Source organism: Phyllobates terribilis, unplaced genomic scaffold (assembly GCF_046119375.1).
Source record: "Phyllobates terribilis strain yellow unplaced genomic scaffold, ASM4611937v1 Scaffold_5__5_contigs__length_657084704, whole genome shotgun sequence".
NCBI classification, from domain to species: Eukaryota; Metazoa; Chordata; class Amphibia; order Anura; family Dendrobatidae; genus Phyllobates; species Phyllobates terribilis.
Window position 1 is genome coordinate 273638806 of NW_027362765.1, and position 17653 is coordinate 273656458.

Genomic DNA, 17653 nt, shown 5'->3' on the forward strand with positions numbered 1-17653 from the left:
ATCTCCAAGGCGTAAGTGGCTAGCTCCGGCCATTTATCCAGATTGGAAGCCCAAAAAGAGCAAGGGTCCAGTGACACAGTCATGGCTTCAATGTTTACTTGGAGATACTCCTGTACCATCGTCTCTAGGCGTTGACTATGTGTCAGACTTCTTGTCTCCTGTGGCCTTGCAAAGGATGGGCTAAAAAAGTGGTGAAATGATTCCGCAAAATTGATGTTACCAGCAGATACTGTGGTTCTGTTACGGTTTGAGTGCTGAACACTTGACGGTCCCACGGTTGGCAAGTTGGAACTGTGAGATTCACTACGTGCACCACTGGTGTTTTGTGGAAAAGCACATGTAAGATTCTGCAACAGTCTCTGCTGATACTCCTGCATGCGTGCATCCCTTTCTATGGCAGGAATAATTTCTGCAAATTTACTTTTGTACCGGGGATCTAACAGTGTGGCAACCCAGTAGTCAGGATTATTTCTAATTCTCACAATTCGAGGGTCATGTTGCAGGTAGTGCAGCAAGAAGGCACTCATGTGTGTTGCACATCCAGGAGCACCAAGTCCCTGTTGTGTTGGTGGCGAGGTAACAATCATGCTTCCTTCCTCTGTCCTCTCCCCCCAACCTCGCACAACAGAAATGTGATCAAGGTCTCCCTCATCTGATGAGTCTTCCATCAGTTCATCCTCCACTTCTTCCTGGGCTCCTGCACCTTCCTCACTAGTTTGGCTGCTACCATGCGCCCTGGTAAAACCATCTCCCCCACCCTCACATGCCTGCCGCCTTGGTGCTGCCGACCGTCTGGACCTTGCAGATGTTAGCCCTTCCGCATACAACTCCTCCTCCTCTACTTCCTCCACCTCCTCTTGTGCCACCACCTGACTCCGAATTCTGTTTAACATGTGCTCCAGCATGTAAATCACCGGAATAGTCATGCTGATAATGGCATCGTCAGCACTAAACATCTTCGTCGCCATTTCAAAATTGTGCAGAAGGGTGCATAGGTCCCTGACCTGAGACCACTCCTCCAGCGTGATTTGCCCCACCTCTGGATCTCGTTGGCCCAGGCTATACATCAGAACGTATTGCACCAGGGCTTGTCGGTGCTGCCACAGTCGCTGCAACATGTGCAGAGTTGAATTCCACCGGGTAGGCACATCGCATTTTAGCCGGTGAAGTGGCAGGCCCAACGACTTCTGTAGAGATGTAAGTCGCTGAGCTGCGGGATGCGAACGGCGGAAGTGAGCACACAGCGACCGTGCCCTCTGCAGAAGGCCATCTAGTCTGGGATAGTGGGCTAAAAATTGCTGGACAACCAGGTTCAACACGTGAGCCATACAAGGCACGTGTGTGACATTGCCCCGGCGAAGGGCCGCACCCAGGTTTGCAGCATTGTCGCACACGGCCTTCCCTGGTTTCAGGTCCAGTGGAGACAACCATTCATGAAATTGGTTCTCCAGAGCTGACCACAACTCCTCAGCTGTGTGACTCACATTTCCCAGACATTTCAAAGTAAAAACCGCCTGATGACGTTGAGCCCTACTGCAAGCATAGTAAAGAGGTGTGCAGGATCCCTTCTTTGCAGTTAGAAAGCTTGTGGCATGACCAGACAGGCTTTGGGTGCAGGTGGAAGACCGAGAGGAGGTTGAGGAGGCAGAAGCAGTGGAGGAACTTTGACATAAAGAGGACTGACGCACAACTCATGGGGACGGCAAGACTTGGACAGCAGCCCCTTGTCCTGCTGTCACCATAGTTACCCAGTGCCCAGTCAGCGACATGTAACGCCCCTGTCCATGCCTACTCGTCCAAGTGTCTGTGGTGAAATGCACCCTGTCACACACAGAGTTTCTCAAAGAAGCGGTGATGTTGTGTGCGACATGCTGGTGGAGCGCAGGCACACCTTTCTTTGAGAAGTAGTGCCGACTGGGCATCTGGTACTGGGGCACTGCGACGGACATAAGGTCTCGAAAATCCTCTGTGTCCACCAGGCGGAAAGGCAGCATTTCTGTAGCCAAGAGCTTGCAGATGGTGAAATTCAACCTCTTAGCTTTCTCATGGCTAGGAGGAAATGGTCTTTTACTTGTCCACATCTGAGGGACCGAGGGCTGGCTATTGTGCTTAGACGAGGTTGATAAGGGTGTCCCCGGCAAACTGCCGGTCTGTGAGGAAGATGCAGGCGGACATGTTAGGTTGCCTTGATCCAAAGGTGGTGCTATCGATGTCGGACAGCGCTCAAGACCAGCTGGTGTTACCACCTCCAAAGAAAATGATGACCTGCCAATCACGCTGGCTGTTGCGGGTAAAGAGGTGGCAGGTCTGTGCCCCAAAACAGGTGTGACTGCTGTCCCCCCAGTCACAGAGGATGAAGAGGCCGCGGATGCACAAGATATGGCAGACGGTGGTTGGCCCGGCCGGCTAGGCCGCATTGTAGCACACTGAGCTTCCCACTGCAACTTATGCTTCATGTCCATGTGCCGGTTCATGCATGAAGTACTCAAACTATGTATTTTTTGGCCTCTACTTAGCTTTTGCTGACAAATGTTACAGATAACACGAGTTGGGTCATCTTTATCGATCTGAAAAAATGCCCAGGCTATGCAAGGCTTAGCACCCATGCGACCTGAAGAGCCACCACGACTTGTGGTGAGAGGCAGAGTTGTGTTTGAGGATGCAGTTGTTGACGTGCTTCCAGTACTACGTCTCTGTCCAGGAAGGCGCAACCTGACCTCGTCGTCACTAGCATCTTCCTCCACCTCCTCTGCTGACCTCATCTCTTGGCTGACTGTGGGTTGACAGTAAGTGGGATCTCCAACCTCATCATCATCACCCTGTGCGTTATCACACCCGTCGTCCTCAGAGCCAACCTGTTCCTGCCCTGACAAAAAACTAAAGTTGTCGCTCCAATCAGGTATTTGAGTCTCATCATTGTCTTCCTCATTGTCTCCACCAACAGGAGTTACAGTTTGGGAATGAGGGTCTACATTATGGTCAGAACCTTCTGCGTCTGGTCCTGGATCCGACTCATAAAGATTCTGGGTATCAGTGCAGATCATTTCCTCGTCTGGATTCACAGAAGCGCTGGAGTCGACCTCTGATTCCCAGGCTATAGTATGAGTAAACAGCTCTGCAGACTCAACCATCTGTTCTACCTCATACTCAGATGGGCAGCTGGAGATTTGGGAGCTGTGAGGAAGCAAGTGCGATTGGGGTGACACCTTTGAGGACTGGAGTATTTGTGATGTTGAAGTTGATGTGGAGGAGAGCCCACTTAAAGGAGCACTTGATATCCGTTGAAGCACCTGCTGTTTTTGTGCCTCATCTGGAATTTGTAGCGATTGGCGTGGCCGTAAGAAAGGGATCTTATCACATTGTCCGCTAAAAGAAGTAGACATTTTAGCTTGGCTGGAAGATGGTCTTTCTTCTGCAGATGTTACTGTTGCTTTAACACCTACCCCACGGACACAACCTTTTTTCCCCTTCCCAACACGCCTATTCCCCTTTCCACCAGCAGCAGGCCTTTTTCCACTCATTTTGGTGGTTAACTAATTCACAACTCTGGAGTTGTTTGCACAAAAAAACAATGGATGGGAACCGAGCAGAGCTGAGTGGCCAAACTGTGGTATTAGGCCAAAACTATTGGCTTGGTTAGATGCAGAAAAAAATTATATTCAATTTGCAACCTGATGGAGGTCAGTATAGATGGACTAATAGAACAAGTCCCACACACAGCTAGAAGCCCAAATATTTTTTCAGAGGTAGATGCAGAAAAAAATTGTATTCAGTTTGCAACCTGATGGAGGTCAGTATAGATGGACTAATAGAACAAGTCCTACACACAGCTAGAAGCCCAAATATTTTTTCAGAGGTAGATGCAGAAAAAAAATATATTCAGTTTGCAACCTGATGGAGGTCAGTATAGATGGACTAATAGAGAAAGTCCCACACACTGCTAGAAGGCCAAATATTTTTTCAGAGCTAGATGCAGACAAAAAATTATTTTTAATTTGCAACCTGATGGAGGTCAGTATAGATGGACTAATAGAGAAAGTCCCACACACTGCTAGAAGGCCAAATATTTTTTCAGAGCTAGATGCAGAAAAAAATTATATTCAGTTTGCAACCTGATGGAGGTCAGTATAGATGGACTAATAGAACAAGTCCCACACACAGCTAGAATTCCAAATATTTTTTCAGAGCTAGATGCAGATAAAAATTATTTTTAATTTGCAACCTGATGGAGGTCAGTATAGATGGACTTATAGAGAAAGTCCCACACACTGCTAGAAGGCCAAATATTTTTTCAGAGCTAGATGCAGAAAAAAATTATATTCAGTTTGCAACCTGATGGAGGTCAGTATAGATGGACTAATAGAACAAGTCCCACACACAGCTAGAAGCCCAAATATTTTTTCAGAGGTAGATGCAGAAAAAAATTATATTCAGTTTGCAACCTGATGGAGGTCTGTATAGATGGATTAATAGAACAAGTCCCACACACAGCTAGAAGCCCAAATATTTTTTCAGAGGTAGATGCAGAAAAAAATTATATTCAGTTTGCAACCTGATGGAGGTCTGTATAGATGGATTAATATAACAAGTCCCACACACAGCTAGAAGCCCAATATTTTTTCAGAGGTAGATGCAGAAAAAAAATATATTCAGCTTGCAACCTGATGGAGGTCAGTATAGATGGACTAATAGAGAAAGTCCCACACACTGCTAGAAGGCCAAATATTTTTTCAGAGCTAGATGCAGATATAAATTATTTTTAATTTGCAACCTGATGGAGGTCAGTATAGATGGACTAATAGAGAAAGTCCCACACACTGCTAGAAGGCCAAATATTTTTTCAGAGCTAGATGCAGAAAAAAATTATATTCAGTTTGCAACCTGATGGAGGTCAGTATAGATGGACTAATAGAGAAAGTCCCACACACTGCTAGAAGGCCAAATATTTTTTCAGAGCTAGATGCAGAAAAAAATTATATTCAGTTTGCAACCTGATGGAGGTCAGTATAGATGGACTAATAGAACAAGTCCCACACACAGCTAGAAGCCCAAATATTTTTTCAGAGGTAAATGCAGACAAAAAATTATTTTGAATTTGCAGCGTGATGGAGGTCAGTATAGATGGACTAATAGAACAAGTCCCACACACTGCTAGAAGGCCAAATATTTTTTCAGAGCTAGATGCAGAAAAAAATTATATTCAGTTTGCAACCTGATGGAGGTCAGTATAGATGGACTAATAGAACAAGTCCCACACACTGCTAGAAGCCCAAATATTTTTTCAGAGCTAGATGCAGAAAAAAATTATATTCAATTTGCAACCTGATGGAAGTCAGTATAGATGGACTAATAGAATGATGCTATGCCCAAAAGATTTTACTTCACTAGGTGCAGTAAAAAATTGGTATTCTATACACAGGTGGTATATCTTGCAACACAGATAGGCTACTCCACTGACTAACACACTCTGCAATAGGCCAAAAAGGATTAGCTTTGCTAGATTCAGCCAAATGCTGTGAAAAAAACTTGCACAGCTCTGGCACAGACCTGCCTGGCAAAAACTGATAGGAACTGATGTAACCTACTCCTGAAAAGGACTGCAATTACAATTAGTTTTTACTCCCACAATCTATCTATGTAAGAGCACAGACCTGCCTGATAAAAGTCGTAGGAAATGCTGTAACCTAGTCCTTAAAAGGACTGCAATCACAACTATTCCCTACTCCCAAGCTATCTGTAGATTTGTGCGAAAATTGGCTTGAAATTAACAAGGTATAGCGCACACACCAACAGCGGTGCCGTCTAACACGCAGCTGCAGCAGTGAGAAAATGGTGGCGATGGGGAAAATGGCTTGGTCTTATAGGGCAAGGACATGTGACATACACTTCCAATGTCACATGCCCTTGCTTGTCTGAAAAAAAGCACTTCGCTTCGTGTGTGCGCTGCTGATAGGCTGACAGATTGCACCTCCCCACTGTAAATGTGGGAAAGAGAAAAAAAAATGGAGATCTTCATTATTCCTGCAGAGATACATCCCCTGCCCCCCCCCCACCCCGCTGTACACTCAAACTGCGTATTAACATTAATTTTCATCATTACTGAGAAAAAATCCAGTTATGATTTTGGTGCACGAACAGTTATCGAACATAACCTCGAACAGCCGAATTTTTCTCAAATCGTTCGTGTTCGCCGAACTGCTCGAACACCGCCCAAAACAGCTCGAATTTGAGATTGGCGAACAGTTCGAGTCGAACAACGCTCATCTCTACTAAAGAAGTAGAAAGCCAAATAAGGATGAGTTTTGCCTGTGACACAATATGACATACACTGCAAAGGAATGGCATGCATGGGTGTCATCTATGAAGGAAGCCCTCTCCTGAAGCCCATGCACAAAAAAACCTATCTACAATTTGCCAGGGCCCATGCTGAAAAATATGAAGACTACTGGGACTTTATACTCTGGAGTGATGAGATAATTGATATGGAAAATTTTTGGGTGGCTTTAAAATTGTATCTCAAAGGTCAGGAGTACAATGAAAAATGCATGGTGCCTGCAGTGAAACATGGTGGTGGCAGTGTACTTACATGGAACCACATGAGTGCTGCTGGTGTTTGGGAGCTACATTTCATTGATGGTATCATGAATTCACAGATGTACTGCTCTATATTGAAAGAGAAGATGCTACCATCACTCCGTACCCTTAGTAGTCATGCACTTTTCCAACATGACATTGATCCAAAACACAAATCTACCACTGTTGCATTTCCGGAGAAGAACTAGATGAAAGTAATTCAGTGGTCAAGTATGTCTCCTGTTCCGAACCCAACACCTATGGGAAATTCTGAAGAGACAAGTAGAGCATCACTCTCCATCTGGGCTCTAAAAGAGGTCATTCTTGAAGAAAGCAAAAAGATAGATGTTGCAATATGCCGCCAACTTTTCACTCCATGCCACGAAAACTTGGTCTTGTCCATAAAATACATGGAGGTCATAAAAATAGTAGATGTAGTTGATTTTTATGTACGGTGTACTCAGTTTTGCATAAAGTAATTTGGGTAAAACGGAAGATTTTGTAATGAAAGATATATTATAACCTTCCTTTTATGTTATGGGTTAAAAAAAAATTCTATGAAACTTAGTCTTGTCAAAATATTGGAATTTTTTCTTGTGTTCATTGAGATATTGATTAAAATCTTACTTTTCAAATGGGGTGTACTCAATTCTGCAGAACACTGTGTGTGTATATATATATATACTAGCTATTGAACCCGTTCTACGCCCGGGTGGCGAGGATTTTTATTGGTATATGTTCTCCCATGCTGGTATGTGCTGCCCCCCTCCTTGTATTTGTGCTGCCCCCATTCTGTTCCCACCATCCAATCCTGGTATGCGTGGCACCCCTCACCCCCAATCCTGGTATGCGTGGCACCCCTCACCCCCAATCCTGGTATGCGTGGCACCCCTCATCCCCAATCCTGGTATGCGTGGCACCCCTCACCCCCAATCCTGATATACGTGGCACCCCTTATCCCTATCCTAGTGTGTATGGTATCCCTCATCCTGGTATGCATGGCACCCTATCCCTCACTCCCAATTCCGGTATGCGTGGCACCCATCACCCCCAATCCTGGTATGCGTGGCACCCCTCATCACGGTATGCGTGGCACCCCTCACCCCCAATCCTGGTATGCGTGGCACCCCTCATCCTTATTCTGGTGTGTATGGTATCCCTCATACTGGTATGCATGATACCCCATCCCTCATCCCTATCCTGGTGTGTATGGTATCCCTCATCCTGGTATGCATGGCACCCCATCCTTCATTCCCAATCCCGGTATGCGTGGCACCCCTCATCCCCAATCCCGGTATGCATGGCACTCCTCATCCCCAATCCCAGTATGCCTGGCACCCCCCATCCCCAATCCCGGTATGCGTGGCACCCCTCACCCCCAATCCCGGTATGCGTGGCACCCCTCATCCCCAATCCCGGTATGCATGGCACTCCTCATCCCCAATCCCGGTATGCCTGGCACCCCTCATCCCCAATCCCGGTATGCGTGGCACCCCTCACCCCCTATCCCGGTATGCGTGGCACCCCTCAGCCCCAATCCCAGTAAGCGTGGCACCCCTCACCCCCAATCCCAGTATGCGTGGCACTCCTTACCCCCAATCCCAGTATGCGTGGCACCCCTCATCCCGTTATGCTTGGCACCCCTCATCCCGGTATGCATGGCACTCCATCGCTCATCCCGAATCCCGGCATGCGTGGCACCCCTCATCCCCAATCCCGGCATGCGTGGCACCCCTCATCCACAATCCCGGCATGCGTGGCACCCCTCACCCACAATCCCGGCATGCGTGGCGCCCCTCATCCACAATCCCGGCATGCGTGGCACCCCTCATCCCCAATCCCGGCATGCGTGGCACCCCTCATCCCCAATCCCGGCATGCGTGGCACCCCTCATCCCCAATCCCGGCATGCGTGGCACCCCTCATCCCCAATCCCGGTATGCGTGGCACCCCTCATCCCCAATCCTGGTATGTGTGGTACCCCTCACCCCCAATCCTGGTATGTGTGGTACCCCTCACCCCCCAATCCTGGTATGCGTGGTACCCCTCACCCCCAATCCTGGTATGTGTGGTACCCCTCACCCCCCAATCCTGGTATGTGTGGTACCCCTCACTCCCCAATCCTGGTATGCATGGTACCCCTTACCCCCCAATCCTGGTATGTGTGGTACCCCTCACCCCCCAATCCTGATATATACATGGTCCCCTCACCCCACAATCCTGTTATGTGTGGCCCCGTCATCTCTTTCACACTGTACAGACATACAAAAAAAAAAGTTATACTCACCTTTCTTCTCTGTACTCCAGCGCAGCTGCGTCCTCTCTGCTGGAGGCCGGGGGAGGAGTGCGGCGCCGGAGCACCGCGCTGTCCGGCGCCATTTTGCTGGAGACACACTGTAAATGTGTCTTCAGTAAAATGGCGCCAGATAGCGCAATGCGCACGCGCCGGTCCGGCGCCTTCACTCCGCCTCCGGTCTCCAGCGAAGAGAGAGGCGCCGCGGCAACGCTCCTCTCGGTCAGGTAAGTATGTAAGTATGGCGCCGGAGATCGCATTATGCGTTCAGTGTCTACGCATACCGCGCGATCTCCGGCGCCATACACCTCCTCTTACCTATAAGGGCTGGATGCGTGCTTCTCTCTGGAGCCAGACTGCTCGTCGCATATGCGCAGTCTATCGAGGCTTCAGACAGAGACACGCATCCCGCCTTATCTTAGAGATATATATGTATATATATATATGTATATATATATATATATATATATATATATATATATATATATATATATATATACACATTTACGTCTCAATTGTAAAATCTTGTGGAATATGGTAGTATTATGTGAATAAAGATTATTAGTCTCATGATGTCTCTAGGTTAAAACCTCCAGCCCAATTCCATGCAGTGTGGGATTTCCTTGTACAGTCTACACTCATCAAGCAAAGTAATATAAAAGTTGTTAGCTTTGTATTTATATGTAGGAGATCTATAGTGCTTTAGGCATTCATGTGAAATAAAACCATTTTTATAATTTATACAATATTTTATTAACATTTATTGAGATGCTGACAGTAACCAAACACAATTAATGAGTAGTCTTAGAAAAAGTAAAGATCAATTTTACTCAAATGAAATGAAAAAAAAGAGGAACAGGGAACAGAGACCTAGACTGGAAATGTTAATTCATTGTTTAAACTGAAGCTTTGTTCAATTGAGTAAATTAGATATGAAGTTTGGGAAGATGGGTGAACTGATAGAGGAGACAGTGGTAAAAATATAAAGAATGTGTAAAAAGGTAGCATCAAATAATAATAAAAAGATGATGCAACACTTACAGAATCAACAGAAAGGATGAAACTTTCAGCTGAATAACAAAATCTGTTTTTGTTTTGGGAACTATTGGAGAAGAAATAATTTAATGTATTTATACTCTTTAATAATATATATTTATATATTATACATATATCGCTCAACATCTTGATTCATTATGGAATAAACAGAACGACAGCAGCCTTGAAATCTTTTTTTTTTTTTTCCTTTCATGTTCTTCTTTGCTTGGATTTTCCAGTATGCATGTATGATAAAGCAGTACAAAGGGACTCCCAATAGTCATGGAATGAGGTTATGGATCCACTCTGAAATTGTTCAAAGCAACTTTATAGAAAGAAAGCCGTATATATATACAAAGGCCAACAAGTCTTCCACTGTGTAGCTTGTAAATTCACAGATACTGTACTAGATGTGTCTCATATTTCGAGACAAGTTTATGGACGTTTTGAACGTTTGTTACATTGTTCTCATTTTCTTTCATTTTTTTTCTGTTTTTCTTTTTTTTTGTGCTGCCATACTTTCACGCATGATGAATACAGTTAATGAAGTATAAGTCCAAGAAAGTGAATGGGGCTTTGAGCAAGTTATGCCTATCCTGGGCAGCAGGCTTTCCACCTACACTCCTTGGGACCTTGACTATTTTCTTCACTTGAGGAGCCATTCATTCACTATAAGAAAAATAAAACATAATTTATTAAGAAACAACTAAATTATATCAAGTCATTGATATGGTTCATATTATATAGTGCTTTTTTTTAAATAACGTCATTGCCATTTCCAGCCTTTCTGAGTTTAGAAATAAATTCTGTATAGTCTTGTCTGTATTTGATCTTGCAGCGCAACCTCTTTTATTTCACTAGGGATCAGCTTTAATATCGGATATAGCGCAAAGACAAAAACTCTTCTGGGGTTTTCTAAAAAACGGGAATGTTCTATTTGAGTTCCATGTAATCGAAGATCTAGTTGCTGCCATAAGCTAAAAGCAATGGTACTGAACATGCACAAATATCTACAGGTGTTTTTATGCAGGGGAAATTTTTAACCTTTAGAGAAGACAAAGAAAAGAAAAACTAAGTTTATAGTTACAAAGTTTGTTCGGTAACGTTAAATGGTTTATTTTCTTCTATTGGCTTTTTGTACACAAAATCAAATACAGTTGTACTTATCCAATGCGCCGCTCCAGCATGAACTCTCTGCTGCTGCCTCCAGTCTTTGTTGATATAGCTTCAGTAGTGATGTCAAAAAGATCATGTCAACACTGCAGCCAATGAAGGGGCCAATGCATCAGACCACTTAGCCTAGTGATTGGCTGATGCAATCATGTGATGTTGATGTGACGTCATCGTTGAAACCATATCGGTAAAGACCAGAGGTGAGAGTCGGCATTGGGGCTGTGGTGCGTAGGTACAGCTGAACTTGTTATTTTTATGTAGAAGAGGCAAGTGAATAAGGAAAAAAATAACAAGATAACCCCTTTAAAAATTAGTCTGGTCACTTTTCCTACTTAATTAAAGAGACTTTATGACATGATAAACATCACATTGTTACATATTACTGTGGTAATAAAGTAAGTTATATCTTTATCTATCTGCAAACATAGATCTTTGTCTACATCTACTTTCTTTACCTTTTGACTTCTATGTTATCATCTGACTACATATCTAAAGGCTGGCTTCACTACTCTTATATAAATGACATCAGTGACATTCCGACACCTGCCACCCGCACCGATTAGCTGTTCTCATTGCTGGCAGCAGACATATCTTAGCAGTAGTTAAATTGAACAGCACAGCTCCATCAAATGTGTAAAAGCTGCTGCTGTGCATTGGAAAATCACTCTTATTCATTTGAATAGGGGCAATATCCAGTGGTGGCCAATAGACAGTTGACAGAACTGAGCTGTTAATCTCCACCACTGCTAACATCTGGCCTTCATTGGCAGTGAGAACAGCTGATTGATAGCATGCCAGGTATCTCACTAATCTGCCGATCTTATATTGATGACCTATCCTAAAGATAGTTTATCAATATAAAAGTAGTGGAGCAACCCTAAAATGTATTTCTCCTGCAGGAGATTACTGATGTTCTGTTTTTTTGTTATGTGAGGCTTACATATATTATTGACTACTGGAAAATGGGTTTTCTAAAGAAGACAACAGACGAAGCTAATGTGAAACGCGCGTCAGGGTACTGGGCAGTGTAGTCTGTTACAATGGTGAATTTACTATGGCTTTTACTGGTGGGTATGGGTGTTATTGCACTACTGCACTTTAATAGGTTTGAGGGGTTCCTTGAGTTTATCTATTGCTATTTATACTTATTTATCATTTGGATTGTTTGTGGGGTCATTTAATGAATTAAGATTTTTATCTTGACTCATTTTGTTATATTTTCATACAACTATGACTTTGGTTCCCTGATCATACTTGTCACTTTGTGCAGTTTTTTTATACTTTCCCGTCCTCCTCTTCTCATTTTTTGACTAAGTTATTATGTTTGTTATTTATTATAGTCCTTGACCATGATGTGCTTTCCATTAACCACACTACCTCTTTTTCAGATTTTATGGGATGTTCTTATATACTTTTTTGTCTTAAGTTTTTGTGCATTGTAATAAAAAAATTTTTGGTTATTTTCTACTAGTAAAAGTTTTGTTGAGTTATTTATAGGTTTATTAAAACGTATTATGGTTTCCTATGGCATTGAGACCATATATATATATATATATATATATATATATATATATATAAAAAAATTAAATCTATATAACCAATGAAATATGAAATTAATGAGTAGTTGTTAAATAATAATACATTAAGTTAAGATCATCAGACTAGATCATATTGCCTCATATTTGGATAACAATTACATGAATCAGTTGTTGGCTTTAAATGGGTGGTAATTCCATTGACTTCTGTGAAAGAGGCTTTAGTTAAAGAGTTTATCGTCAGTAATGTCTCTATCACTTGATAAAGGGGCCCCTGAGTACAGAAACATGTGTATTTGGATGTATGCTTAATAAAGAAGATTGTGATTGATCATCAATTGTTTTCCATACACCAAGATGTGTTTCTCAGCTTGTTTTGGGCCCAAAAATACTATGTTCTTATATTGGCAGCAGTGATCAGTGAACGATTAAAGAAAGAAAATGAATTATCTATTTATTTATCAGAATGTGGAAATCTCTCACATTATTTGGGAATATGCTAGAAATTATATTATTTCATTGTTCTGGAAAATAACATACTACTTATGCTTGAAGTTCTATGTAGTGTTTCTGTGGAAACCAAGATCAGACCATTTATAATGAAAACTGTCATTTAACAGCATAACCTTATAAAAACATAAACCCACATGTATAACAATATTATACAAATTCCCAATAGTTTGGCTTTCATATCTGGAAAATGAGACCATGATACAAAAATATAAATTATGCACCTCCATTATGTTCTATTCTAAAACCTTTGGGAATTACATTTGCTGAGCCCCCCAGTAATATCTGCTGAGAACCTAACACATTATATCAATAGCTCTTTGTAATAATAAAAAAAAGCAAAACCGCATAATACAATAAGAATAGAAAACAATAAGACCCATTTGCAAGAAGAAACCACAACACCAAACAGAATCCCTTAATACCGCGTGAATGAAAAGAAATGTGGGCTATCGTGAGCCTTCTAATGAATGTCTTCATCATCACTATTGATACAAATTCATTTATTATTCCATTATCTGTCATTTTAAATCCCCTGAAAACTATCAAAACTGTATGGATTTTCAATGTAGCCATGTAAGAGACTACAAATAACAAATAAGGATTCAGCTGGCTTTTGGATTTGATGATCACTTGAAATTGTAATGCTCTCCCATTTACCAGGTCTTTGTGTGATTTCTTGTAAGTCAGGACCCTGTAATGTGGGAAATTCGAATAGGAAAACTATGCTAATAAAGGAATATTTAAATCAGATTTATCATCCACAGTTTTCTATAATTTGATACAGTATTTTCTTGTACACGATTATTGAAATTCTTCCAGGTTTCATCGGAAAAGTTCATACATGGTGAGATTTTTCCACAGTGGATCTTGAAACAAATCAGGGACAAATCCATGACTATTCCTCAGCAAAATCTGTATATATATAGTATATTGTAAGAGTTGTAAGGGCGGGGAAGTAGGACTTACAGGCTTTCTCTGGCAAAATTTCAAATACAATGTACATGAAAATGCTAAACCAAATGATTGAAAATGGCTTAGCTTAGCAATTCTCTCTGTATGGCATGCTCTTCTTGGATAGAATAACATGAGCCACCTTACAGGTCATTGGAACCATGATGAATGGGGTAATTATTATGAAAGTCTACCTGTCTTTTTACACACTGTAAAAAAAAAGCATGATCTTGCCTTCCTCATCCATAAAAACATGTTTAAACTGCTTTTTGGAGAACACACTAAAATGTCTAGCGACTGACCCGATCCTTATGCCCCGTAGTTTGCCATCAACTTTTCTCTTATGGGAAATACCTCTTCATCTTCATTTTACAAGTTTCCCTCACTTCCCAGCATGCATTGCTCCTGACAGACAGAAGATCAGGAGCAGAGAGAAATAGACCCGCCCCTCTTCCTGTAATCCTTAGATTCCATAACAGACCTTGGACAGCAAGTTAAAGAGAAGGAAGACATGTAGCGGCTTGTACTTTGGAGTGATATTAGAGAGCGTAAGACAACATAATTGTTTAAATAAAGTGATTTTTAGATTATTTATGTAGCATTTTATGTATTGAATAAGGTCAAATTGCATGAAATTAAAATGCCATTTTAGGATCATTCACATTATCACTGTTCTCACCGGGTAGAATAAAAAAATTCAAATTCACTGTTTGAAACAAATTGCTTAGGTTGTATTAAAGTTAGAGGTGAGAGATCCAAGTGATGTTCAGTTCTTACCCATCCTCTTGGTGGAAAAGGAACACATGGTAAATAAAACTTTGTTTTTGTCTAATGTTGCTACATGGTTAAATATAACTTGGCAGGTACAGCTCACCATAGAAATGTCATTTTAGTTGGTTGATCCCATTGACTTTGATAACATTTACTCTAATCAAAGCCCTGTGATGTCTGTTATATAGAACTACAAGGATCTCACAAAACAGGTTGAAGTTTTCCTTATTGATCCTTTGTCTTATTAGAGTTAGAGGACATAACACCTAGTTATGTCCAATGTCCTAGATCTATCAAATGTCTGTGGACAGTAATAGTCATGTGGTGAGCTAAAGCTTCTGAAAATCACAAAATATAGAAAACTAAACTATTTATATACCACTGGGATAAACCTTCATGAAGGGCACAACACACAAAGAGACCCATTTATCAAAGATTGGGTGAAGCACTGAGATTTGTTCTGTATTTAGTTACTTTCTGTTCTTCAGTAAATATCTTCCATCTGTAAAATATGTAATTTCCTGCCCAAGGTACAAAACTAAAAACTGGACATTATATATCTTTTTGTATGCAGAATATTGCTAATACAATACATAAAGTTGAAAGGGTCTTACCTTTATATTGGAGCTTCTGGGCCCTGTTGTTTGGACAGTCTTTCCCTTGTAAACTGAAATTAATATTAGTTCTGATGCAACGGTTGTTCAGGGGTTGGACTGGTCTGAAGTTATCACTCATGCTTGAAAATATCTGGGATGGCTGGTTTTGGCTTAGAAGTCTTAATGAATGCATCTTAAAGAAAAAAAATATACATGTATTTAGTTTTGCAAAATGAAGTCTTTAGATATCTACATTAAATGTGATGTTACCTATTGAAAGTGTAAGATATACAGTTGAAACCAGAAGGTTACATACACTATATAAACAGACACATATGCATGTTTTTCTCAATATCTGACATGAAATCAGAATAAATCTTTCCCATTTTAGGTCAATTAGGATTATCATAATTTTTAATATTTGCCAAATGTCAGAATAATGAGAGAGAGAGAATGTTTTAAGGCATTTTTATTACTTACCGCAAAGTCAAAAGTTTACATACACTAAGATTACCATGCCTTTAAATAATTCTGGACTACCCATATGATGATGTCATGCGTTTGGAAGCTTTTTTTGGCAACATCTGAGTTAATTAGAAACAAACCTGTGGATGTATTTTACTGCACCCCTGAAACACACTGCTTTTTTTTGTGTAGCATCATGGGAAAGTATAAAGAAATCAGACAAGATATCGGGAAGAGAATTGTGGACTTGCACAAGTCTGGCTCATCCTTGGGTACAATTTCAAGATACCTGAAGGTGCCTCGTTCATCTGTACAAACAATTATATGCAAGTACAAACAAGATGGGAATGTCCAGCCATCATAACGCTCAGGAAGGAGACGGGTTCTATGTTCCAAAGGTGATTGTGCTTTGGTCCGACATGTGCATATCAACCCAAGGACAAAAGCAAAAGACCTTGTGAAGATGATGGCGGAAGCTGGTAAGATTGTGTCAATATCCACAGTGAAACGAGTACTATATCAACATGGGCTGAAAGGCCACTCTGCCAGGAAGAAGCCATTACTCCAAAAGAAACATAAAAAAGCCAGATTAATGTTTGCAAATGCACACAGGAACACAGACCTTAATTTTTGGAGACATTTCCTGTGGTCTGATGAAACTAAAATTGAACTTTTTGGGCATAATGACCATCATTACGTTTGGAGGAAAAAGGGAGAAGCTTGGAAGTCTAAAAACACCATCCTAACTGTGAAACACGGGGCTGGCAGCATCATGTTGTGGGGTTGTTTTGCTGCAGGAGGGACTGGTGCACCTCACACAATAGATGGCATGAGAAAAGAAGATTATGTGTCAATACTGAAGAAACATCTCAAGACATCAGCCAGGAAGTTAAAGAATGGGTGGAAATGGGTCTTCCAAATGGACAATGACCAGAAGCATACTGCCAAGAGGGTAACAAAGTGTCTTAAGGATAACAAAGTCAATGCTTTGGAGTGGCCATCACAAAACCCTGATCTCAATCCTATTGAAAATTTATGGGCAAAGCTGAAAAGGCAGGTGCGAGCAAGGCGGCGTACAAACTTGGATCAGTTACACCAGTTTTGTCAGGAGGAATGGGCTCAAATTCCGACCAACTTTTGTGAGAACCTTGTGGAAGAATATCCCAAACGTCTGACCCAAGTCATTCAGTTTAAAGGCAATGGTACGAAATACTAATGAAATGTATGTAAACTTTTGACTTTGCAAAAAAAATGCCTTCAAATATTCTCTCTCTCTCATTATTTTGCCATTTGGCAAATATTAAACATTATGGTAATCCTAAACTGACCTAAAATGGGAAAGGTTTATTCTGATTTCAGGCATATGTGTCTTTTTCGATAGTTTATGTAAACTTTTAGTTTCAACTGTAAGTATTAGTATAGAAAACACTGTAAACAAAGTAAAGTCATTGATTTTATGGTAACATCGTCTATGATGGTCTGTCAAACTAAAGGTTCTATTAACCGAATAATCATTTAAATGAATGGTGATCGTAACTCATGACAAAATGATGTCAGACAAGTGTTTATATAGGACGAGAATCCTGAATTAATGATTGAATAGCGATCATTATATTGTAACATTGTGCACCGGATTCACACAGATAATCTGAAGTGTGTATTCAATGTTCAAATCCCATAAGTGATACTGTTTATTTTGTTACACGATATCACAAAGTATTGTACAAATTTTTCCGTTGATGCTGTACA

At 41.4% G+C, this 17653-nt stretch overlaps 1 protein-coding gene across 1 annotated transcript in view; it reads right to left on the reverse strand.

Moving 5' to 3' along the window:
* Nucleotides 1-9593: 9593 nt before the first annotated feature.
* Nucleotides 9594-17653, reverse strand: part of CA10 (carbonic anhydrase 10) — a 354530-nt gene continuing 346470 nt past the window's right edge. The window contains exons 9-10 of the mRNA XM_073684179.1: nt 15458-15632; nt 9594-10569 (exon numbers count right to left, since the gene is read on the reverse strand). Of these exons, the coding sequence (XP_073540280.1) occupies nt 10547-10569; nt 15458-15632 (198 nt within the window). The 3' untranslated portion in view covers nt 9594-10546. The remainder of the gene's footprint in view (nt 10570-15457; nt 15633-17653) is intronic.